The sequence below is a fragment of the Poecilia mexicana genome, unplaced genomic scaffold (assembly GCF_051168715.1).
Source record: "Poecilia mexicana isolate PSO_F unplaced genomic scaffold, ASM5116871v1 scaffold_5, whole genome shotgun sequence".
NCBI classification, from domain to species: Eukaryota; Metazoa; Chordata; class Actinopteri; order Cyprinodontiformes; family Poeciliidae; genus Poecilia; species Poecilia mexicana.
In genome coordinates this window covers 29,940,313-29,966,702 of record NW_028263374.1, presented here as the reverse complement: position 1 = coordinate 29,966,702, position 26,390 = coordinate 29,940,313, and the positions used below count along the sequence as shown (strand labels likewise).

General features: G+C 40.7%; 2 protein-coding genes and 1 non-coding gene across 3 annotated transcripts; 1 reads left to right on the top strand and 2 right to left on the bottom strand.

The window, feature by feature from the left end:
* Window positions 1-201: 201 nt before the first annotated feature.
* ippk (inositol 1,3,4,5,6-pentakisphosphate 2-kinase) lies at window positions 202-26,307 on the top strand. The gene is made up of 14 exons (XM_088005872.1): window positions 202-426; window positions 8,751-8,810; window positions 9,815-9,910; window positions 10,600-10,666; window positions 12,059-12,177; window positions 12,848-12,937; window positions 13,653-13,711; window positions 13,821-13,893; window positions 14,049-14,201; window positions 14,280-14,400; window positions 18,635-18,770; window positions 18,856-18,958; window positions 22,067-22,158; window positions 23,770-26,307. Exons 1-14 carry the CDS (start codon window positions 346-348, stop codon window positions 24,008-24,010), a joined length of 1,491 nt encoding a protein of 496 aa, XP_087861998.1. The 5' UTR covers window positions 202-345; the 3' UTR covers window positions 24,011-26,307.
* On the bottom strand, window positions 15,561-15,633 carry trnav-cac (transfer RNA valine (anticodon CAC)). Its single transcript has one exon. It is a non-coding gene; the product is annotated as a tRNA-Val (tRNA).
* Window positions 19,831-21,424, bottom strand: LOC106909202 (nuclear factor 7, ovary-like). Its single transcript, XM_088005873.1, has one exon. It carries the CDS (start codon window positions 21,378-21,380, stop codon window positions 19,992-19,994), a length of 1,389 nt encoding a protein of 462 aa, XP_087861999.1. The 5' UTR covers window positions 21,381-21,424; the 3' UTR covers window positions 19,831-19,991.
* Window positions 26,308-26,390: the final 83 nt, after the last annotated feature.

The following is a 26,390-nucleotide window of genomic DNA, read 5'->3' as shown; positions in this document are numbered from 1 at the left end:
ATATATATATATATATATATATATATATATATATATATATATATATATATATTATGTACGCGAAATATATGCATCTGTAAGGAAAAGGACAAACTAAATATATATATCTGCTTTTATTTTTAATTATGTCAGTTGCATCCATCAAATTAAGAAGGTCGCGCGAGAACAGCACGTCAGAGGCGTGTTCGAAAGGGGGGTCGGGGGTTCTGAGAGGGACGGACTTTGACAGAACACCGGGTGTCAGTCTGTCGGTCCGCCGCTAGCAGCCAGCAGGGTCCGGGCTTTGCACCGTCCTGATTCCTTGTGTGGTGTGTGTCAGGAGTTCGGTCGGCTCTCCGCGGTGTGATGGAACTAGACAGAATGGATGAAAATGACTGGAAATACCACGGAGAAGGAAACAAGAGCCTGGTGGTCTCCCATGTTCAGGTAAGTAGGCTAACGATGCTGAAGTTAGCATCTGATTTGAAGCTGTTTTTAAAGGGCTAGTTCACTGTGTAGGGAACCTGAGGCATCCGGTCTACAACGAAATCCAAAGCAACTAGTTTGACCAAAGCTGAGAAAAATACTTTGCATTGATTATAGTTTTATCTAAGCAAAGTTTACTATCTTAAACTTAATTTTGATTGTTGAAATTTCTATAAATAGTGATTTCAGAGTCTTCAGAACTGCCTTAGATCAAACCTAGAACCTCCAAACTTAGACTTAAGTACATCTGGTCTGGGAATAAATATTGTTTATATTTTTTCTACACTGCTTGAGAAGTATGGAATTACTTTAAATTTGTTTGAGTCTCGAAAAAGTGAATAGTTTTAGATAATTAAATATCCAGGTTTAATTCTCTAACACCTGACATGAAAAGCAAAATTCAGAATTACTTTAAGAAAATACTCAGTTATTTTCTTTATTTCAAACATGAGCTCAGTTATAGTTAATTTAACATTGCATAAGTTTTAATAAACTTGACATTTTCATCCTTCTGTATGTGCAGCTTTTTCTTTGATATTCTAATACAAAACTTAGTATTACTAAACCTCATGTTTCGTTGACAGACATACCTCCTCCAATTAAAACTTTAATATTCTTGGAAAACTGTATGAAATAGTTGCTTTTGCCTTTTCAAACTCAACACCATCGGTTCCATCTTAAAAACACATCCGTGTTGATTCTGGACTCATGTTTCATAAAAACAAACGTACTTAAACTTGTCCTTTTACCATATTTCACAAGTAGATCATATGAATTATAAATGAGATTTTTTTTGACAGATCATCAGTTCTTATGTTTATGCAGGAATGTGCATTAACTGTTAAAGTACGCACCAAAAAAGTGTATGTGATGATCTATATACCAAAAACATACATACCTAAAAAGGATGAAAATAAAACTTATAATGTTTTATTTTGGTCCTCCAAATAATCTCAAAAGGAAATTCAATCCTGGTTTGATTTTTCTTCAGTATTTCAGATTTTTGAAAGTTTAGGGTCTTTAGAAACTGTGGACTAGTCCTTTACGGAAGCTTCGAATCGAAAGCTAACTTCACCCTCGTCCGCTGCAACGGTTGAAGCTAGTTAAGTCATGTAAACAGCTTCATATAACGGAATAACAATACTTTTATTTATTTTATTACATCACAATCTTGTTTAAATGTGTCATCGGGCAGATTTACTTGGAGTTTGACATATTTTAGATTAAAAAAACCAAAGTATCGGGGCTGTTGGGAAGCTAACGGACTTAGCATCAGTGTTTCCATCAGCTGCTGATGGAAATGATTTAATAGGCCTGCTCTTACTTTTATCTGACATTAAAACCGACATTTATTTCTCAATAGAGTGTTTTTTATGGTCTGGTTCTTGTGTGTCTGAGCAGTCGGAGCCGTCCAGAGACTAACCATGTTGTTGAGCAATAAGTGCAGAAGACTATGAGTCACATCAGAACTGGACCTGAATCACTGGGAACCGGTTTGGTCCGTCTTCTGTTGTTCAGATGAAGGACCTTATGATGCATTCACGGTCAGAAGGGTTTTAAAGTTACAGACATGTTCTGGGATTAACTGACAGTTCATGGTGCCTACATTAAAATTAAAAAAAGAAGTGCAGATCCACTGCCTGCTGGTTCTGGCCCGTCTGGTTTAGAAGGTGAAGCATGCTGTTCAGATCCCTCTGTTCCTCTTTTTTTGAACAAAGTTTTGCATTCAAACACGTTATATTTAATAACCCATTAAACTGTAGTAAGACTGGGCTTGGGAGGAATAATTGTCTGCTTTTTAAATTTTTCACATCTTTTGTTTCTGAAGTTCAAACAGGTTGAACTGGATCATCTTTAATTCCGCTCTGACAGTGATTGATGTCCAACCCTGGTTTCAAACAGACACTGTGGGCCTGCTTCTGTTTTAACTGACAGGAAATATGTTCCTGCTGAAGACCTCTAACTACTGTTGGCTCGAAGAAATGTTAGGGACATGTTCATGAATTCGTGTTCCTAACCTTCGATACATTCCCTGTCAAACGCACGTATGAGGAAAAGAGAAAAACAAAACATATATATTTCTGCTTTATTTTTAATTATGTCAGTTTTGATCCTGGAAGTGTGACAAAACCTGGAAATTTGAAAGTCGCTGTGCTTCTCTCAAGTTTTTGACTTCATAGTTTTCAGACAAACATAACAAAAAAGAATAAACTACAATTATATAAATCTCCTTACCAGTATGATATCTTCATGTAGCATTTGGCATTTATTGTATTTGGCATTTATTGTATCTTCTATCATTTATCGTGATAAATTTCTTATCATGATGAAAAATTTAATTGTCATAAAATTCAGTTAATTATGTTAATTTTACTATTTTTTCACAGTTTTCTCATTGGGAGTATCAATAAATTTGAAAATATGATTAATTGTGGTTAATGTGATCAGTTAGTGACACAAATAAAACTTCTTTTACGTAACCAGGGTCCAAATGACGCATATTACAATATTTGTGTTGTTGGAGCTATGATTGTTCCATATGCCACCAAAGTTACCTAAAAAAGTAACAATAAATAAAGTTCTTATTGTTATCATTATCATAATAAAATATAAAATGATTAACATTAAATTCATAATATTATTTATGGTCATAAAAATCCCCAAATATCACTGCAACTCATATGGGCCACAGAGTTTTATATAACAATGTTGGCAAAATATATATTTGTTAAAAAAAATTTTAATAAAATTCTTTTGCTCCCCTGAACGAATTGGCGCCCTGCTGATGTAATCCCGTTCTACCCTGTGGCCCAACTGGACCCTGTGGTTGTCGGGGGAAACGGTCCTGTGTGCTTTGGATGTTTCTCTGCTGGAGCTCACGCCAGAAAACATCTGAAACATGCGAAGCGTTGTGCCTGAGGACCCGATGGGGGAACGCTGCTCCAACACGATCTGCGCTTCTCACGCTGCTTTGAAACCAGGCGGCCATTTCTAAAACACTGCCGTCGCTTGTAGCTACAGACCGACCGCCGGCTGCTTTCGATGAACTCAGACCTGAGGAACCTGACAAATAATATTCTCTGTTTCTAGCCTTAAAAGTCCAGAAATATCCAAATTAGACCTTAATTTGCATTTAGTTAGCTGTTACATTCATATATATGGAGGATCAAAACTGACATAAGTAAAAATAAAAGCAGAAATATATTTATTTTCCTTATACGTTTTCATCAAGAAATATGTATTTTGTTTGTCCTTTTTCTTAAACATGCATTTGTCAAGAAATGTATATAATTTCAGGATTTCCCCCAGAAAACTTGCTAAGCCCGGTGGTCGGGGCGTTGAGTCGGTCCACCGGTGGTTCACCGTGTTTTGTATTAAAAGATGTTAAGTTGACAGGAAATGTAAAAGCATTACTGTGTAATTTATATGTTACGGGAAAAGATCTCGAGTGAAATGCTATTTAAACCCACAACTAGTCTTAAAAACAACAAATTTGCATTTCTGTTTAATCCAAATTAAGTCAGCAGCTCCATCAGACCCCCAAGAGCTTCAGGGGCCCCTTAAACACTAATACTTTAAAACAGACCACAGATACATAAATGTAACACTTGTTTATTGAGATGATCAATGCTGTTAAATTTGATTCAATTGTTTAGGCATACATAAATTAAATGTTTTTAAATTGTTTAACATTTAAATACAAGATTTTAAGGAGCTGGCAAGTTTACTTTGTAAAACTTCAAAGAACAATATTCACAGTTAGATTGTTTTGTTACCATAGTAACAATCTGATGCTCTGAGTTTAGTCTTTGAATTTACAAATCCAATTTAGTAAACTGTGGTTATAACTTATTGCTTTTTAGGTTGGCCAATTAAACTACTCCCTTCTCCCATATTTCACTAAATCTAACACAGAAGCTGTTAGAGGTGCTGATATTTTTAGCAACAAAAGGGGCCCCTAAGTCAGATTCTGCTCAAGGCCTCATACAGCCTTGGACCAGCCCTGCATGATGAGGCAATCTGCTGCACTATGCAGAAATCAATCAATCAAATTTTATTTGTATAGCACATTTCAGCAGCAGGGCATTTCAAGGTGCTTTACATAATTAAAGAAAAAAACAAATAAGAACAGCATGTGACATTGAAATGCGCAACAAACAGGAGATTTAATTCAATGCTGCTAATGTGGCTTTAGTAGCTCTTTCATTTCGTGTCTGTTGAGTTTTTAATAAGCGTCACAGAAACTATTCTGGTTGGTCGAGTTTATGGAACGAGTTTCTCAGACTCGTCCCACAAACTCGATAGTCTTAAATTAACTCTTAAGTAGACAACGCATTTGATATGGTTTGATGCATGGTGTAACCGTTAAAATAATACTTAAAAATAATATAAAATCTGCGCGTGACTCCGAGGAGAGCGTTAAAGCTCCTCACCGGGCTGAACATGCATGACCAGGTTAGCGCTGCTTATCCACAAACGCTCCGGCCAACAGGGACCACAGACAAACTTTACAGGGTAGACAGACACAGAGCCACAAGCTGGGCAGCGTGTTGAGATGGAAACGCCGCATATAATTGTTCGTTCACAAAGATAAATCATTCTCGCCGCTCCACAACGCGCCTCTGAATTCGCTACAACTTATTCCTGCGATTCACATTGAGCTGCGCAACCAGAGCTAATGCGGCGGGTTTTAAACTCTTACCTAGAGTTCTCCAAAGGATCATAATTCCTCACAGTAAGTTGATGTAAATATCCATACAGGTCAGCCTGAGTCCAGTTTGAGTGAAAGGAGGCGCGCGCGATCCCGCTGAGGTAAAGCAGCGGCACGCGAGGCAAAGCGCAGAGGCGCCAGCGGTGTGATTGGTCCGCGCTGTCGGGTTTAAATGCATAAACCTGTCTATTATAAACCTATCATTTAGGAATCAATCTGCTCTGCTAGTGAAATGCTAAGAGCAAAAGAGACGCTTGCAGCCCGGCTTTAAAAAACAAACAAAAAAAAACGATTTTTTTTTTTCCCCCTAGAAACGTAAACAAGCAACGCTTAGCCTGGCGGCGGGGCTAGTAAAGCATGGCAGGCCGCCAGGCTTATAATACACTGGGGGAAACCCTGAATTTATATATTTCTTGAATGTAAATGATTAACTTTATATATATAACTTGACAAAAACACGTTTAAGAAAAAAAAAAAAAAATTATATATATACATACATACACACATACACAATTTTGGTCCTCCTTTAACCTGGACAATATTAGAAGTTAATAAAAATACATTAATTAACTTATTAATTAATAATTATAATAAATACATAACCAGAATTGAAGTTGAAGAGTTAAAAAATATGTAGCAAAACATAGCAGTAAATAAAAACAATCAATTGAAGAAGTGAAGTTGCAACGTTTAAAAATATACAAGTAGCAAAGGATAATAATAAAAAAATTAGTAAATGAAAACAATAACATTAAAAAATAAGTAAAGTTATTAAAGTAAAAAAACAGAAATAAAATAAAAACATAAATGAGTAAATTTGTTAAAAAAGGAAAAAAATACATATAACAAAATAAAATGATAATAAAAGAAGAAGTGGAGTTGTGAAAGTGGGATGTGAGTCCGTTGGGCCCAGTTCTGAAGTCACCACTAGTTCCTGAGAAAGGAAGTTGGGGCCGGTGGCTTGGTGTGAAACTACGTCCCAGCAGATGGTTTTAGCTTCATGTTGGAGAGTTTTTCTGTTTGTTTTTTACGCCAGGTGAATCTCACCTGGTGTCAGGTTTCTTTATGCTGCGTTGCTGGTCATTGATGTGAGAACAAAAAGTTCAGGAAGAGAAAGTTTGCGTTCATCTGAATTTACCTGGCTGTCTCTAAACTGACTGTGTTGCTTACTGGTTTCCAGCAGGGCTAAATTGGGATGTTTGTTCTGGGAACATTTTCCCAGCAGGTTTCTGGTGGTGTTGAATCCCCATCGAGCCCCAAGCTGCAGCTCCAGGTTTTCCCATGACACTCCCAGGCGTTGTGAAATTGAGTCTTTGTGTGTAAAAACGGGAGTCCGTGTCAGAACCTGCCTGAGGAACCGCCTTGATATGATCCATCATGGTGCTCCGGATAGGATTATGTCAGACATTCCTCCTGCTGCTGGTGTTTTTCCACTATGTTTATCTCCAACATTTCATCTTATAGACCTGACATGATGAACAAATACCAGACCTTTCATCTGCACGGTTACCTTCAGTCATCGCTAAAAACCCTGAGTAGAAGACAAATACTCTGAATAAACCTAGCCAGCTCTGTGATACTCATGGTTTTTGGTTTCAGAACAGAAGAGATCAACTGGGTAACTCAATTCAAGCTAGCTCTGAGTTAAGCATGAGCGCGAGTATAGAATCATCAATCGAAGGCAAATCTGCCATGGCAACGGGAGAAAAAGAAACACTTGAAACTGCATATTTTTCGACAATGAAATTTAGTCCTGGACAATTAGTCAATAACAAGAAATATGGCAATAGAAACATGATCAGCATCCTGGGAGATGTAGGCAGAGACTTTACCCACTCATTCTCTCTCAATCAAGGTTGGTGTGGAATCAACCAACTGACTCACTCTGGTTACCTAGCAACAACTTGTTGAGTAACTTGCACAGCAGCAGTTTCACGTTTTGCCATTGTGCCTCATAACTGCTTAAAGATAAACAACTGCATGCAGTGAAAACTGTGGATAAAACCGGAAAGGTCAGAACACCAGTTTGGCAGATATTTAAAACCAATAAGCTAATCAATAATTATAAATCGACTGATATAAAACGCTTATGTTGTGATACGTTTTTCAGCCATACTGTCTAATGGAGTTAGACATTTAAATTACGGCACAAGGAGAATATCAAAACATGTTTAACAAGAAAAGCTGTTTTGCTTGTGTTAAGAATGGAAATCCTAAAGCGTCTCAACACTTGGCATAGCAGAGACTAAGTAAACTTAACTATGTTATTAAGTCACACAGGACGCTGTTACCCAGAGGGCAGTTTCTGTTGGAAAAATGCCTAAAACTCTCTGGCTGGGCTGATTCCCTTATGTTTGAAATAAAATATTATAATGGGATTTTAAAAATTGTTCAAATGGTGACAAAGACCAATAGTAACTTGTCGTCTACAGCGGACCATCAGTCGTCCAGAGTAAGTAAACACTGTGGGAGGCTTCTGTCCGTGGTGCTGGACAGTCAGGATCTCTCTGTTAAACTTTATGATTTATTAATAATAAGTATCTTTATTGTCCACAAATGCATGTGGAAATTTGCCTTTGGCTTCGCATGGTGGTGAAAAATATTACAAGATAAAAAGTATCACAAACCAGCATTGGACACAACGTCACGGTTAACAACTCAGAAACGTTATTGCATTTTGGATGAATGAGTTCTTATACATGTTCTTGGTTGCTCTGTTTTGTTTTATAACCCCAAATAAGGGATCACTCAGCCACTCAAAATTTGTTGAGCCTTTTTTTTTTAAATAATTTTGTTGTGTTTTTCAGTAACTGTTATGTTTTTAATCCTGGGGAGAGACAACAAATAAGGGACAGACATGGCTCCTGATAGTCCATTAGATTCGGTTTGATTTGGGACCAAAGGTGCATCATCTGCTCCATCTCCAGCTGCTGCGGTTCTCTTTCTCTCTGCTCTGAGTCAATTCAACCAAACCTTTTGAGCAACCTGTTCCCCTCCTTGCAGAGTGGCATCAGATTTTAGCGGTTGGAGGACTTTTTTTACCATGACTCATTTCTCCTACTAGCGCTTGGCTAGCACATTTGTCTTGGTTGTCTTCTCACCCAGAATGCCCTGCGCTGTAGTCCACTTCCTGCTTTTGGAGTGGTCTCTGGTCTGCTTGGCGTTCACATATGCATTCAAATCAAATCAAAGTTCACTTCAACCAAACCCAAAGCTTGAGTTTGTTCAGAGGCGTCAGTCACAAGTTCGAGTCCTGGCCCTTTGACCTTTGCCCCCTGACCTTTTCCTCCTGACCTTTGTCTGGCTCTCCCAATCCGCTTTCCTATCTGACAGCTGTCAAATAAAGGCCGCTAGAGCCGACAAAACCTAAATCAGCCCGGCTCAACATCCAGAAAAAAGAACCAGATCAGGACAGCCTTCTTTCTGCTTCAGGGAGGCTGAAAGATTCCCTGTAGTAACATAAATCAGGTTCAGTGGGTTTAGAAGAACAGTTCTGCTGCTTCAGGACGGTTCTGCTGATGAAAGTCGGACTCTTATGTTTGAATCCTAACTGGACTTCTCTCTGTTCCTGCAGCACTGCCGAGTTTTACGTCTCCTCAAGTATCCAGCAGAAGACTCTGAGAACCCTCCTCAGGTAAAGCTGCTCTTTGTTCTTCTGACCAGCACCAGAACCACTTTGTTCTGGGAGGTTCTGATTTGTTCATGTTGTTCCAAAATGCTAGATCTGTCTCTGTTATACAGACCAGAATCAGAACAAACTTCTCTGGTTTCATGTCAGAATCAACAAAATATTTTCGTTAGCTAAAAGCCTCAAAAATAAGAGAAAATGTCAGAGATTATTTTAATCTGAAGTATACAGAATGATTACTTGATTACTGTTTCTTTAACCAATGAGGGAAAGCCCAGATGATGATGTCACAGCTTTGGAAGCTTCTGATAGGTTAACTGAGACATATAAGTTATTGGAGACTCACCTCTAGTTCCTAGATGCTTGAAGGAGCCTCATTCATCTGTTCAAACTATTATTGCAAAGAAAGACATAATGCGAATGTCCAACCATCATACGGGTCAGAAAGAGACGGGTTCTGGTCCAAAATGGGCCGCTCAGTGAGTAAGAAGCCATTACTCCAAAAGAAAAAAAAAAGTCTGCAAATGACCTCCTCTCATGCAAAATTGGCAATTTTAATGCAACTTTGCATTAAAATTGCAAACTTGACTTGTTATGTCACTCTTCTGCACATCCCTTGAAATAAAATGACACTGAAATTTTTTTACGACACATAAACAATATGATGAATGCCCTTCCCTGGCTCTCTGGTTCTGACTGTGTTCTGACCTGCAGAACCAGAACATTCAGTTGAAACGGAAACAGTTTTCAGTTCCAGTTTCTCTGCAGCTGCAGCTGCAGTTCAGCGTTTCTTCTTCTTCTCTTTTATTTGCATGAAGCCCGGTGCTGATTTTACTTTCATCAGACCTCATTTCCCTTCATTATCCTTCTCACGTTCTGCCGGGCCCGCCTGGTGTCCGCTGGAGCTCCGTTTGCATGGGCGGCAAACTGGTGAGGTCACTGGGGACGGGTGGCTCCGCCCCTGGTGGACGGTTTGACATCAGCGCTGACAGCAGGATGTTGTGTTGCAGACGGCGGAGCAGGCCTTCAGGCAGATCCAGAACATCGTGGACTTCACCTCCAACGTCATGAGCTGCCTGCTGGGGGAAAAATTCGTCCACAGTGGGGTAATACACACAACTTTTACAAATCATCAATCATATTTTTAAAAAAAGACAAAAAAACCCCTCTAATTTTACAGTGAAAACTGATTTAACTGTCATTATTTTGGAAGAGTTTGACCCAAAAGTTTTCTGTTTGGAGAGACAGAGCAGATCATCCAGCTGGTTATGGTTCAGATCTATGGGTGTGTTCAAGTTGGGGAACAGGGGCCATTTGTGGTCCGTGGGCTGATTTTCTGCGGCCCCTTGTTAGCAGTTAAAGAATGTTTGCGCATATTTGACTCTCCTGAGCCAGGAGGGTCGAAAATGCACTATCCATTGTTTTTAATCTGGTAATATTACGACTTTAATCTCCTAATATTACTTTTTCTTCTCCTAAAATTACAACTTTATTCTCTTAGATTATGACTTTATTCTCCTAAAATTATGATTTTATTCTTAAAGTTACGACTTTTTTCTGGCAATATTATGATTTTACTCTGTTATTTTAAAGATATCTCCTAATCTTGCCCTAATACTCTGTTGTATTTTTGACCATTGAGGACTTTTAGCCTGAATAATTTTGGCTCATATGGTAAAAGTTTTGTACACCCTGATTAGCATCAAGCTGCTCAGTGATGCTGCAAATCAGATTTATGATTTGAAGTTCAGTTTGACGTTGAACTTGAAGTGTTGTGTCTTCATTTGGTCTGTAGGAAGTGGTCAGACTGCCGCTGGAGTTCGTTCGACAGTTATCCATCAAGATTCAGCATCAGAGACCAGGTGAGACCAAGGGCGTAGATCCCATCTCATTATTGGGGGGACCATAAACAGGGAGATTTTTAAGAGCAACTTTGGTGGGGTCGGCAAAATTATAGTAAAATGCGGTTTAAGTTTGTTGTTCAAGCTGCACCATCAAAAATGACTAGTAAGTAGCAATGAATAACAAAAGTGTTTTTCTCAGTAAACAATCTGTTGAGACCTATAGAAATCAAACTAAGATTCAAATGTTGCTTAGATCTGAGTTTGGTTCAGAGTCACTGATCTAATCTCTGTTACACCTTTACAAAAACTTAAGGCTCTAAATAAAAACAAGTTTTAATAAGTAACTCCACTTAATAAAATTCCTCATAAATATTGATTTATTGCCGTGGTTCTCAATGCATACAAGTCGTGTTATTTAAATTATAACTTAAGTTGCTTTAAACTTTTCTCTTTTTTTCATGTTAAAACCTATAAATATGTAGGAATTGAATATTTGGGAAGTATCATAATTTAAACTTAAGGCTCAGCACCAGAGTTTTCTAGAAAAATATCCAGATTTTATTTTGTGGTTTTAAAGGCTCTATGTTGAAGATGGTGAGAAATAAAGGCATACTTTATTTTGTTTTACTGTCAGCTCTTGTAGCCCCTCTGCTCTCTGCTCCCATACTGAGCTGTTGGCTATCGCTAACGCTCAGCCGCTCCTTCCAGTTTCAAGCTCTTCTTATTAAAGTAAGAGTTGGAGAGCTAAATGTAATTGAAATATTGGCTTCCTTCAACAGAAAAAGGAGCAACGACTATGAAAGCAATGTAGCAGTTTAGCTAGTATTGATTTCCAAGGCATAAGGTGCCAGTTTATCATCATTCAGCCAAAGTAATGAAATAACGAACTGTTTATTGTTGATGTGTTTCTTCCTATTGAGCAGTGAAAGTCAATAAATCGTGTTACTTGTCTTTTGCTTTAAGTATTTAGGAGGGTTTGGAGGGTTTTTTGTTAGTGCTGCAGAGCCACAGCTAACAGCTAACAGCTAGCTCCTCACTTCAGCGGCTCTAATGGAGCCTGTGTCATTCAGCACCGCAGTTGTTGCTCCTCATACACTTTGGGCTGAACCATTGTTCTAACAATAGTGTGGGGGGGACCTAAGCTTGATTCTTATTCTTTTCTTAGATGAACAGCAGATTTACTTCGTTCTTTGTTTCCATTGCCTTTTTATATTGATATTGTTTAAATACAAGGGTTTCTTTCATGATTTCTTTTGGGGGGACCATTCTAGACTTTTCCAAGATTGAGTGGGGTCTGGACCCCTCCTGCCCCCCCGGGATTTACACCTACGGGTGTAACTTCAGAACCAGACGGAGGCCCGTTTGGACCCTGATCAGGACCTGAACCCACAGTCTGTGTTTCTGTTTCAGCCTGGCGCTGTGATAAAGTCATGGACATCTACAGCGGCTGCGCTCTGTGTCTGCCCAACCTGACGTCTCCGACCCTTCACCAGCCCACGCCGACCCCGCCCCTCTGCATCGAGATCAAGGTACGACTTGCCGCCATGCTTCCCTCAGACTGACGCTCCAAGTGAGTCAGAGCGTCACTGAAGTTATTTTTGGATGTAAAGAGGAACGATTTAGAGTCAACTAAAGTCACTACAGCTGGAAACCAGCAATCAGGCTGACCTCTGACCTGAACCTTCAAACTTAAAGGCAGTTCCAAAGTCGGCCTTCTATCGCCTGAAAAATGTTTCCAAGATCAGAGGACTAAGGTCTCAGCATTAGAGAAACTCATCCATGTGTTTCTCTTGATTACTGCAGCAGCGTCTTCACAGGTCTGACTAAAATGTCAGTCCTCCAGCTGCAGCTGATCCAGAAAGATGCTGCTTTATGCTCTGTTAGTGACTAAAACCAGGAACATAGAGCACATCTCCCAGTTCTAAACTCCTTCCACTGACAGACTTTAAAATACTGCTGGTAGTTTATAAACTACTGAATGGCTTTAACATCTGCTGCTGTTGGATCAGCCTTCCAGACCTCTCAGGTCTTCTGTTTCTGGTTCTGCTCTATTTGATGTGTACTGCTGATACTTGACTAAATTTAATGTATGTTCTTTTTATGACTTTGTATTTTTGTGTTTTTGTGATGTGAAGCACTTTGAACTGCCTTGCTGATGAAATGTGCCCTGCAAATAAATTTGATTGATTCTGTTTTCAGCCTAAATGTGGCTTCCTGCCGTCCCCCAAACACGTCAGCAAGGACATCAAGACCAGAGTGTGTCGCTACTGCATGCACCAGCACTACAAGGTAGAGCCTGCAGGACACACATGCACCACACACACACACACACACACACACACACACACACACACACACACACACACACACACACACACACACACACACACACACGCGCGCGCGCGTTCTGATGTTTGATCCACCCCGGCCTGTGGTGAATCAATGCCTCTGTTCTGAGACATGCAGAATGCAAAGCTGTATCAGTCTGATCTAAAAACAAAAGCTGCTCTGTTTGTTTCTGAGCTGGTTCCTCGGAGGAAAGCTGCAGAAGAACGTAAACATGTTCCTCCTGTCGGCTGGAGAACATTCTCAGATTGTCTCTCTTTCTGCTCTGATGGACAGGAAATCCTCCTGACTGAAGTCAGACAGGTTTTACTGCATCTTCCTCATTAAACCACAAGAGCTGTGCTGAAGGAATGCTGACATCTAGTGGTGAAGATGCAAATAACAACCAGCTGAGCATCAGAACATTTCAATCTGATGTTGGAGATAAAATGACTGAGTTTAGTTTAAAAGGTTCATTAGAGTTAAAAACAAAAGAAGAAGTAACTATCCACTTATCAGAGTTCTGAAAAAATGAAAAACTAAATAATGTCCAGGAACCCAGGAGAGATGTTTCAGCTAAAGAGCGGAGCAGAACCAGGTCACTGGACCACTGGGACCAGTTAGAGTTCTGTTCTGGTTTCTCACCAGCAGCTCTGCTGTTTCTGTCTCACCTGCTCAGGTGGCCAACGGGAAGTGGAAGAGACGCAGCCTGTACTGTCCCCTGGACCTGTTCTCAGGGTGAGTTCACTGACGATGCATTCACTGTCCCATGGGTTTTCAGAGAACCGTCCCGTCTTTTTGTTCTGCATTCTGTCGCAGTCTGATTTCTTCTTCTTCTTCTGTGCAGAAACAGACAGCGAATGCACTTCGCTATCAGACACCTGATAGAAGAACCTCAGAATAACCTCAAAGTATTTAAGGTATGAAGCCAAACTTTAGTTCTCTGATGTTCCTGGTCCTTCGTGTTTTAATAAATTATGTTTTTAAGCTGTTTTCTTCTCTTGTTTCCAGCTAACTTTGCTGATTGTGTTTTGTATTTATTCCAACTGGACTAACAGCTGGTTCTGGGTTTCAGGGTGGTCAGTGTATCTACAGCAGTAAGGAGGGTAGCGACGAGTCGCCCGACACAAATTCTCTGCTGCATCACCTCAGACCTTACTTCCTGCGTGGAAACAACCGCGTCAATGGTCACATGACCACCAAAGCCGTCCTGAACGACTTCATACAGGTGAAGCAGCGGTCCAGTACGGCTCTGCCTGAAGCTGCTGGTGTCAGTCGGCGCTAATGGCTGGTTTTGTGTCTGAAGGTCCTGGGGAACGCCCTGCTGAGCGCCGCAGGAGGAGACGGAGGTCAGGTGACCGACAGGACAGGAGAGGGGCGGAGCTTCTGCGAGGCCAGTCTGTTTAACAGGGAGCGGATTCGCCACGGTCAGTTTGTTCTCAAACATCATCAGAACTTAAAGCTGCAGAGTGTAACATTTATAAATTTTTTTTACATATTTGGTAAATTTATCTCCTCCACCTGCTTTCACCTAGAAACAAAGTTTAACTTTTTATTTGTAGAGAAATCTGTGATCTGTTCAAAGGTGAAGGTGAATTTTCTTTATCTGGTTTTTCCAAATTTAACATTAAAGCAACATAAACTTACCTGTTAGAATGGAAACAACAGAGTGGAAGAAGACCACTTTTTTGACCGGGAACCCAGTTTTTTAACACACAGTAATAGTTATGTTAAGTAATTTATTATTAATGAAATAATTCATGAAATTAGTTCCTTTAGTTCAGGGGTGTCAAACTCAATTCCACCGAGGGCCACTTCAGCTTATTGGCCCCCCTCAACGGGCCACATTGACGGTACAGATCAGGAGGGCATCCCTGCTAAAACACCCCAGACAAAAGGTTGACTTCCCTCATTCAGTTCTGTAGAGGCTTATAATGAGTCAATGGTCCAGGTGTGTTAGAGAAGGAACCATCTAAAGCTGCAGATGGTAGCTCTGGAAAACTAGACTTGGGCAGCCCCAGCATAAATGTATAAAAATACAATGTTAAAAATAAATTAAGCACCACCTCATATTGTTAAATAACTGATTTTATGTATTGAAGTTTTAAATATTGCATTTGAGTTTCCATGGCCTATAAAATGCTGGGGGGCCACATGTGGCCGGCAGGCCTTGAGTTTGACACATTTGCATTACACCATTGAACTGCCAATTGGTAATTGAAGTAAAGTAGCTTCGATTTCAAAGAAGCCTACATTGAAGTCGATTGGCAAATGAACCATCACCAAAGAGGAAGGCTCTTGTCTCACTGCACCCCAAGAGATGCATAACTGACAAAAACCGTTTCTGTCTGGTTTCGAACCAGAGACCTTTTGTGTGTAAAGCAAACGTGATAACCACTACACTACAGAAACTGAACTTCTCTGCTTTGTTTCAGTTTGAGGTTCCAAAGTTGATGATGTGAGATGCAACATGAAAATTTCAACTGAGGCTTGCACTCAGTTGCCTGGATTCAGAGTACAGACCATGACACCACAGAACCTTGTTGACCTTTAGTAAACACCTGTGATGAATAGAACATGCAAAATCTGTTTCTGTCTGGTTTTGAACCAGAGACCTTTTGCATGTGAAGCAAACGTGATAACCACTACACTACAGAAACTCATGCTCTCTGTAGTGTTCCTGGTAGATGATCCACATTTTGTTAGACTAACGTCAACAATTGGCATGGAACAATGTCAAATATTTATATCACAGATCCTCTCAGAGAGCACAGTAACTTGGTGAACTGTCAAACTTATACTTGTGTCCAATTTCACATTACAGTCAGTAAACTAAGCCTGGGATCAAAAAATTGTATTAAAGATGTCATTAGCAGAGACAAATGGTTCTGCAGAGACTTGACTAAATGGCTATAAAATAAAACCAATACTTACAAATAAAAAATGGTTCAAAAATAAAATTAACACATTAAAATTAAAAATATCTGTGAAATACAATCAACACTTCAAAAATAAATAATGGTTCAAAAATACAATCAACACTTAAAAATACAAAATCTCTGGAAAATAAAATATTATGTATGTTGTTTTGAAAAACATTGGAATATAAGCACTTTTATCAAATCTTCATTGTGGTAAGATCATGTGAGTTCTTCTTAAATCCATGGAAACTCAACAGTTTATAAGGTAGGTGAGTTAGCTCAGCAGGTTAGAGCACCGTGCTGGTAATGCTGAGGTCATCAGTTCAAACCCCATATGGGGCAATTCATGTGTAAGGTCTTTCAGACAATCAACACTTCAGAATAAATAAGGGTTCAAACATAAAATCAACACTTCAAAATAAATAAGGGTTCAAACATAAAATCAACACCTTACAATAAATAAGGGTTCAAAAATACAAACACTTTACAATAAAAAATGTATCAAAAATAAAATTAACACTTCAAAATAAAAAATGGTTCAAAAATAAAATCAACACTTCAAAATAAATAATGGTTAAATAATATCAACATTTCAAAAATAAAATCAACACTTTAAAATGGTTCTACAGAGTCATGGCTAAAAAAATAAAATTAATTTTTGTTTTTTAAGCACATTACAAACCTTTGGTTGAAATGACGTGTTAAATTCAAGTCTCCATTACAGACCAGAGAAAACTAAAGAGAATGCAACGTTGTGTTAATCCATTTGAGAAGCCGGTAGTTTATCTTGAGGAAATAAATGACGATGCAAAAGTTAATTAGACTGTAACGTGCGCAGTCCGCTGCTCAACCACTGCGGACTGCGAAGAATTAGAAACCGCTGGAAGTAACTCATCCAGCAGAAAAAAATAAAATAAAATAAAATAAATCCTGGTAAAAGCGCACACCGGACCGCTCAGGGTAAAACACTCACATAGTTCAGTTGATCTGTTTGGATCAGACAGATCCAACTGACTGATGAATTACCGCAGATTTTTCTGCAGATGGGAACCAGGAGGAAGTTGTTCAGACCCCAGCGGGTGAAGTGATGCTAATTTAAGTGAAGTCGCTTAGTTTAATTTATTAAAAGTTATTGGGGCCTCAGTCAGTGGTTTTTGTCACTACGAGAAAAATGTAGATACATTTATCTGCTTAATCTGTAATGGGATCTGGATTCACGGTGAATATTAACTAAATCGCATAAAATGCGACTAAATAGCCGATGTTAATATGATTGTAATTTCACGGATAAAAATACTACATGACCGATTTTTTTATGTTGTCGGTCAAGATAACAGATAACAAAAAAGTCTAGCGCCACCTGCCGCCCTGACACCAACTCACACATCTTCATTCAGTCTTACTTGTAAATCGCTTTTTCTTTTCTTGGACGTTTTGATGTTAGCTTGTCGATGTCTCAGTTTTATTTGCTGGGAAAATCAATAAGCAGCTTGAGGTGACTCTGCTGCTCTCTAGTGGCGAGAAGCCGTAATGTTGGCTGGCAACAATCGGAATGCATTGTGGGAGATGTAGTTTGTAGTCAGTTCATGCTCAAAACCTATTTTAAGTCAATCATCAGCCTATAAAATGCTGGGGGGGGCACATAAAATGACATGGTGGGCCACATGTGGCCCGCGGGCCTTGAGTTTGACACATGTGCTTTAGTTAATTGGGGCACCATCAGAGTAAACATGCTAGTCTCTCATGAAGGAATAAATGTAACGCTTCTGGAAGAACCTCCTCACAGAAACCACAATAGACACACACCATTCACTGAGAGTTTATTAGCTATATAACTCAAATTTACACCAATAATGCAATTTAACTCCTAAGAAAAATAAAAATATTGAATAAGTGAAGGATCAAAACAAATTAATGAACAGCATATGAGGAAACAAAATGGAATACTGGAAAACAGCTTCAAGACTGAGAAAACAAAAACGCAGAAAATCAGGACTTTTGAAATAAGACTTAAACATACTCAACAAAAGTCTTCATGTTTAACAAGCACATTATTGTCGAATTAGGACATAAAGTTCTGCTGGAACTCAGTGATAGAAGTTAGTTTTTTTTTTAGCATTTTTAAAATAAAAACCTCAACATTTCATAGTTACTATTTGTAATTTAAGTTTGTTATGGAAGGTCAGTATCTGTTCAGTTTCCCCAGATGAGAATCAACAGGAACACAGGCAGATGGTGACTTTGTGTTGATTTCTGTCATGTATTTACAAACATCTTATTATTAATTAATAAGTTATTTATTAATAAAATTTACAAATGAACACAGACAGAAACATTCATATGCCGGTGACCTTTGACCCACACCAGATGGTGTAACAGATAGAAGGATTTAATTAAAAAGCTGCATGACACAAAAATAACTATTTGGTCGTTTTTATGGAACAGAAACATAACTTAAGTGTTACTGGAAGCTCTTAAATAATTTTAAGTTCAAACCTGATCCACATTGGGACTAGCTCAACTACAAAACCTTTGGTTCTGGTCCGAGACATTTGAAACAGGAGTTTAGTTCAGATTTTAGTATGGTTCCTCCAAAGGTTTTGGTTCTGCAGCATCTTCCAGGTCCTGATGTTACAGATAAAACAGAGGAGCAGAATTCCTGATGAACTTCTCTGGAACCGGACCTGAAACCAGAACCATTTCTAGGTTGATTTAACAAACCCGTCTCTCTGTAATGCAGGATCTCAAGGTTTACCGACCAACAACATTTTGTCCAGAATCCTTCAGACTCAGATGTTGGACTCGTTGGACATCGAAGGACTTTATCCTCTGTACTGCCGAGTGGAGCAACACCTGCAGGACTTCCCCAAGGACAGGTAGAACCCGGCCAACCAGAACCAGAAGGAAAACCTGTCCCTGCAGGTAGACCTGGACTCTGACGTCTCTGTCTGTTTGCATCAGGACTGGCCTCCAGATAGACGGACCGTACGACCAGAACTTCTTGGAGAAAGTGCAGAAATGTTCGATGGAGGACGACGGCTCTGTGGAGTACGCTGCTGCCAAGGTCACATGGTTTCCAGTTCTCCCAGTAACACAGACACACTGGAACAGTTTATTCTTTATTTTCACTCTTGAAGCCAAATTCCAGTTTTGCTCTTTAAACAAAAATAAACAACAGTGTCATTTAACAGAAACTAAACCCAGAATGTTTCCATGATGATGAGCAGCAGGGATGACGTCAGAGAGAAACGCTTTATTGATCCTGAAGATTTTAAGTGTCAAACACTCCATCACTAACTGTTTTATCCTCCAGATCAATAATTTCTATAGACTTTCTCAAAACCATAGCAGAAACTAAAGATCTGCTGAGATGATGGAATGAAAACCTCTGAGTTTTCTTCTGCAGTGCTTATTGGTCTGGTCTGATCAATAAGGTTTTATTAAGCTCAGCGCAGTGAATCATAGAGTTTATGATCAAAGTCAAATAAACTGGGCTTCTGGAGGCCTTAACATATTTGAAAACTCACCAAACATGATGGTCGCATCAGGCCTGCGTGAAATTTGAGTATTTTAAGGTCATCGCAAAACTTGCAATAAAAACGGCTCAACAGCGCCACCTGGCAACATTCAAATCACCCTGGGCATTGACCTTACTTTATTGTAGAGGCATGAACATCGCAACACTTCTACAATTTCCCAAGACATACAGAGAAGTCTCTGACAGCCAATTTTACACCCAACAGAGAGAAAATACTGCAGATTATCCTGTTTCACCCTGTTTGTAATCTAAGATTGAAACTGTATTCACTAACTGCTGATAAGCAAACATAATGTGTGCCTACAGGAAGTATTCGCCAATACTTCGACCTTCAAGACCCGACCTGTCTTGAAGGTTGGGTTTCAGCCAAACTTTTAAGACATGCTGCTGGACTCGCATTGAGTCTATTTGGAAGATTTGTCAAATGCGCCCCCTAGTGGACGGGAGCGGGAGAGTGTTTATGATAGCTGGCGGTTGCTATGAGAGGCGCTGAGCTGCGAGAGCCGTATGAGGCTGCTGGCAGCTTTAATTTGAACTTTCGTTCTTCATACTGAGAACATCAGAGCTGCTGTTTCATCACTGAGATATTCATTGTCAGGATTTTTACTATATTATCAGTGGCAATGAATGGAAACATCTTGCCAGTGAAGGTGTGTGTGAAGGTGTGTATGTGTGTGTTAGTGTCCAGATCAGAGAACGACAGCTTTCCTCCGTCCCAGTCCAGATTCACTCTGACCCTCTGGAGTCTTTTCTGGACATAAAGGAATATGAGAGGAGCTGGTGGAGAACATGCTGAGTATTTACTTTCATATAACCCGATACCCAACCAGCCAGACGCTCTGTCTCCCTTTCTTTGGACAGACTCTGCTGACACACCGAGTTCCCAGTATTCACTGTCTCCAACCTCAATATCCCAACTGTGGTTCCCTGAGTTAAAACCCTCAGAGCTCAGGACAGAACGCCACAAGTCATTAAACCTCTCTGGATTATAAGGAAGCTGCTGTTCCTCTCCATAAATCAAACCGGTCAGATCCTCAAACAGGTGGAGCTTTGGATTTGCCGTGTTTGGGTCCAGAACCAGAGGAGTGTAGGTCACCATGCCCTTCATGTTGCTCCAGATGTTGAAGGCCAGGTTGCCCAGATGTTTGGCCTGGTCTATCAGAGCTCCTGAGGGCAGCTGTGGATCCTCCAGCAGGGGGCAGCGCTGGACTCTTTCCACTGCAGCCTTGTAGTTGTGCAGGAATGAGACGTCTGCAGCTCTCAGCTCCTCCTCTGTGGCTCTGACTGTGTCTGAAAGAGCTGCTATCTCTCTGCTCAGAGCCTCCATCTTCTCCTTCATCATCCCTCTCTTCTGCTCCTCTTCCTCCCTCAGTGCAGCCAGCCTGGCCTCCTCTTCCTCTGCCAGAAACTGATGAAGCTTCTTGAACTGCTCAACAATCTGCCTCTCTGTGTGTCGGGCCTGGACCTTCATGTGTTCTGCTGTCTGATCAAACTCCTCTTTAACTTCCTTCTTCATCTCCAGTTTCCTCTTTAAAGGCTCCAGAGATGTTTTCAGTTTCTCTCTGTGTTGCTGAGCAGCTTCATCGATGGGCCTGAATCTGTGCTTGGAGTGTTTTTCTGAATCTCTGCAGACGAGGCAAACTGGCTGCTGATGGTCCAGACAGAAGAGTTTGAGTTTCTCAGAGTGCAGAGAGCAGAGATCCGTTGGGATTCTCTGGTCTCTCTGCTGTAGGAATGATTCACACAGGTTCTTCAGAGCCAGATTACGAGGAGGATCTTTGGTGAATGATATGGTCTTACAAACTGGACACTCTGTTGCTGGTTTCTCTCTCCACCAGCTCTTCAGACACTCCCTACAGAAGCTGTGGCTACATGACAGAACAACCGGATCCGTAAAGACGTCCTGACAGACCGGACAGCAGAGATCCTCCTCTGATCTGGAAGCCATTTTGTCTCTGAGTGAAGCTGAAAACACAGAAGGTCCAGTCAGTCTCGGCTCCCTCCCTCCTCTACTAACTTCCCTCAAAGTGACTCTGAGTGTTTTGGTCCAACTCACCTTCAGTGTGAGCAGCTTGAAGCAGCAGAGTCTCTCTGAAGGAACCAAAAGTCACAAACTGCTTCCTGCTTTGGTTCAGGTGTGTCGGGTAGGCGGAGCTTAAACCTGATGAATTTGCTGTGTGTCTTGCATTTGAGGCGTGCTTCACTCCAGAGTCCAGAATTCAACCTTTGATCAGAACAGAACCTGTAATAAAGATGGTAGAATAAACTGATTTCACTTTGTCATCTTGATTCTCATTCAGGAATAATCAGCTGACCTCGGCAAAGTTCACATCTAAAGTAAAAAAATTTTCCTGCTTAAGGTTCTGTTTAGCTTTTTTATCGGTGGCCGGTTTTAGTTTCCGATAAATAACTGATGACACCATCAACCTGCTGTTCAATCTTGTAATAATTAGTAAGAACCAATTGGTTTTATGTCCTAGTTGATAAAATAACTTTGTCCCGTTTGTAAGACATCAGATCCACTCTCTCTGCTCCTGAAGTAAAACTCAGACACTCAGGATACAGTTAAAGTTTTTCTCAGATTTTCTGTTACTTTTCAGTCAATTTTAGTCTAGTTCTTTTTTTTCTCTCCAGGTCCATCAGTACCGGATCGCCATGACAGCTAAGGACTGCTCCATCATGGTTACGCTGGTTCCCAGTGGTGAGGAAGAGGACGATGATGAAGAGTAAGACCTTTGTCTGTTAAATCAGAGCTGAGGCCTTTAGTCTGCAGCCTGGATGTTCACTGTTTTATTAATTCTAATGATGGAGATTGACCTGAAAGATGATATTCATTCATGGAATGAACAGAAACTTCTGTCCAACCCAACTGGTCTTTTGCTACTGGTCTATAGATAGTTTGGTTGATCAGGAGTGCAACAATACATAAAATTCACTGTTCTGTTCAGTGCTTTAGTGTCACAATTCAATATTTTTTTCAACGTATAATTTATTGAAATTAATTAAACATTTATTTAACCCCAGAAGTGCAGTTTGTAAATTAAATGTTGCTGAAACGGCAAATAAGTCTCTAATTCTACTTTTGTCTTGTTATGCAAGGTAGGAACTGCGTATCGGTGAAATATGTTTGTGAATAAATCTTGTAACGAGGCTCAAGCATATTTTATACAACAGAAAAGGGTTGCACAGAGCGATCACCCGGTCCATTTCTTTTTCCCTCTGAATCGTGCACTAATGTCTGTCTAAATGACTGGGATCAAGTTTGCAGCATGTCTGCTTGTTATTAATCTTTGTCTGGTTCTACTTGTTTTCACACCGGGTGATGTCGGCGTAAATGTACAGTCATATTCTTTGTGTTCCTACCGATGTAGTCAAGCGTTGTGCTTTTGTCCACGACTTGGCATGAAAGCTAAAGTTATTCCAAACGGCAGATCTGAATGATGATGATGGTGGAGGAGCTTCGATATCAGGTATAGTAGAGGCAGTAGCCATGTTGCAGCTAGCTAGCCTTTCACTAATCTGAATGCTCAGCGGATCTGTGCTCGATAATGCAGCCTAGGTGGAGTAGTCGAACGCAGAACCATTGAGCCTTCAACACAGAGCGCATCTTCTTGATCAAATAATTTTTAAAAATCTGTTTAGTGCTTACCGAACCAAGAGCATTGCACTGAACGGTTCATAACAGATATATGTATTGTTGCACCCCAAGTAAACACATTTATATTTATTTCTATATAGACCCGTTGCAGAACCGGGTCTATATAATAGCAAGGGAGATGGAAGTCAGTTATGCTAGCTTGACTCTGACCACCTTAATGTATGAAGGTGCTGCGAATTCAGCGTATTTCGGTTGAGTTAAGCAAAACACAAAACAAAAAAAACAACAAAAAAACACACTGAGACCGATCATCAGTAGAGCAGGTGTTTAAATGAGCTAATCAACCACCGCTGTGATAGTTTAGCTACTGCTGCGGCAAATTAGCCACCACAGCGATCTCTTATTAACAATCGCAAAATAAACATCAAGCCTGGATGGAAACATAAAACTGCAACGGACTTTGTTTGGGTAATATTTGCGTGGTTTTGGGGTAGTTTTCAGTTACTATGGCAACATGTGTTTTTGTACGGTAGCAGACTCGGACAGCGAGAAAAAAGAAAAATGCAAATTATTTTGAGTTGTTCTTCAGGGCTTTTCTGCGTTACTTTCCCCTTGCTGTGGCGCACTGCGCTAAATTATTAATTTCTGCATCTCCAGGTTTCATTTAGTCAACACAGCGTTGTGGTGGCTATGGACGGCAAGTTAAAGCATCGTCATTAACCCTCCTCTTCCTCCACAGCCTCTCCTCCCAGAAGCGTCTCAGGGACTTCAGACCTCAGGCCTTCTCCTCCTCCGTTTCAGTCCTGGACCTGGACCCCAAGCCGCTGGACAGCGTCCCCCGCCAGCTGCGTCTGGACCAGAAGATCGTCTCCTGTTACCTGAGGACGGGCGGTACCTTGCCCAACGGCTCCCTGCCGCCACTGCCCAGCATCCTGGTGGCGGAGAGGGAGGAGCGGGCGCTTCTCTTCCAGGCTGTATGAACGGACCAGTTCTGAGGTCAAGAGGTCACTGCCCAGACAGCAGTCCGACCAGAACCCAGCGCTGGTTCTGTTTTCCTTAACCACAAACTCACAGCTTCACTCTGACCTCTCCTGAAGCTGTTGTCATAGCAACGGGCTCTGATGCTCTGAGGTCATCATCATCAAACACTGTCAGCAGGCGTCTGCTGAAACGCTTTAAAAGGTCAAATTAAAGGGTCGGTTGACCCCGACCAGAACCAGCAGAACCTCCTGGGTCAGTTGGTTCTGGTCTCTGTATCCGGGCTCCAACAGAGCTGGGACAGAACCTCTGATGTTTCCACTGATAACAGGAAGTGATTTACATTCAGGCAGCAACAGGACAGCCTTTTACTGGGTCCAGTTTCAAGTTGAGCCAGAACCTCCCAGCGTCTGAGGAGAGCGGGTTTGGTTCTGTTTATGCCATACCGGACCGGACAGTTCACTGGGGTCAGAACAGATTTCAGTGTGGATGTTAAACAGCAGTATTCAAAGGTTCTGATCCGGTCCCGGTTCTTTCCTCTGATCCGGTTCCTTCCTCTTTCTGTTCTGGGTGTACTGGTTCTGCAGTTCTTCCTGCAGGTCTTCCAGACGGTTCTTTTGGAGTTTGGCTGATATTCAGTCCTTTTCAATCCAACAGAGAAACAGAACCTGGAGGACCTTAGGGAGGTTCTGGAGAACCGCTGATCCAAACAGAGAAGAAGTAGTGAGGAAATGAGGACTGGTCCGATATCTGGACTGAAAGCTGCTCCAGAGTCCAACCGGACCCGTTCAGAATCGTTCTAGAACTCAGAGCGTTCGGCTGACCTGAACTCTGCTATGAAGGTCCGATCTGACCTCTGACCTGCTGCTTTCTGTGCCAAACATGACTGGTGCTGGTTCTGGAGGACGGTGATGGTGCGCTTGTTGAGGAAGCTAACTCTGTTACAGGCTGTGTTCCCCTGCAGCCCGACCCGTTCAGCAGGTCTGGACCAATTCTGCTGGACCGGCCAGCAGCGGCTTCAGAGAAACCGCTGACCTTTGACCTCGGTTCCTGTCAAAGGCACTCTCCTTTGGCCAATCAGTAGCAGCATGTGCTCACTGGAACTGCTCACTAATCACTGGATGTGACCTGTCTGAACGCCGCCACAGACTGGAAACGTTCCAGTTCAACTGGGAGGATTTTCAGGTTACGGCTCATAATCAGTAAAATGTTGATAAAGTCGATTTGTTTGATGATGAAGCTGAGACACTTCAACGGTTTTCAAACTCCTGTGAACATATGCACTTCCTGTGAGGCAAAAGCCGACTTTATTCACCTTTAATATGACGTTTATCCTGAAAAATTCACCTGGAACACAAACTAATCTTAGTGGGGAAAACAAAACCAATAAATCTGTAGTTACACGGTCAAGTTTACACACTGTCCAACTAGCAGGTTCTGGTCCAGTTCTAGTGTTCAGGTGAATCTGATGAACCTGAAATAAAGCTAAGCTGGGATCTTCCTCACATCGGCTCATGTTCCTCAGGGTCAGACGGTTTAAAGGTATCAGTCAGGAGAAGGGCATATTACACTGATGTGCTAGAAAGCTGAAGGATTTTATTTTCCATCATCTCAGAGACCAAATATCCAGTCAGAACATTTAATTAACGATTTCATGGGAGGAAACTGTTAGATTGAGGGTGTGAAAATTTATTCATGCAGGTTCTTGTTTTTTCAAGATAAATGTCACATTAAATTTTTCAGAACTCACCGCTCGATGTCACAAAAAGTGACTTTAACAGGGGTGTGAAAATTTTACAGCCCTGCTTATAGAAAAGATGATTATTTCTGAAAACTAACAAACGACAGCAAAGGGGAACATTCAGATTGCTTAATACAAAAAGAAAAAATACATGTTCAAAATAAATGACATATGAACAGTTTTAGTGAGATTTTTATGTTAAAAAATTAAAAAATATTTTAAACTTTCAGAAAAGGGGATAAAAATGTGAAATCAGAGGATTTTTAGTTACACTTGGCTTCAGTTTTCTGTTTAAATTGTTAAAAATCTGAGCTGGAACCTGATTGGCCGGCTGCCTGAGCGCCTCCATTCGCTGAGGGTCATAGGTCATCAGCTCTGTGATTCCTGCAGACTGGAAATCAAAGCAACAGAAACTCTGAGGATGTAAAGGCCAAACAGCTGTCTGGTGTTTTCTACTGAAATCATTTTATTTTTGTAGATTTGGACCAACAAGCTCCGCTGGTTCTGCCGTCACAGTCACGCTCTTTGTATCAGAATAAACATTTGTACCGAACCGAACTCTGGTCTGTGTGTTTGTCTGGTTCAGGATCAGCACCGCCCCCTGCAGGCCGACTGGGGAACTGCTTCACGAATGTCAAATT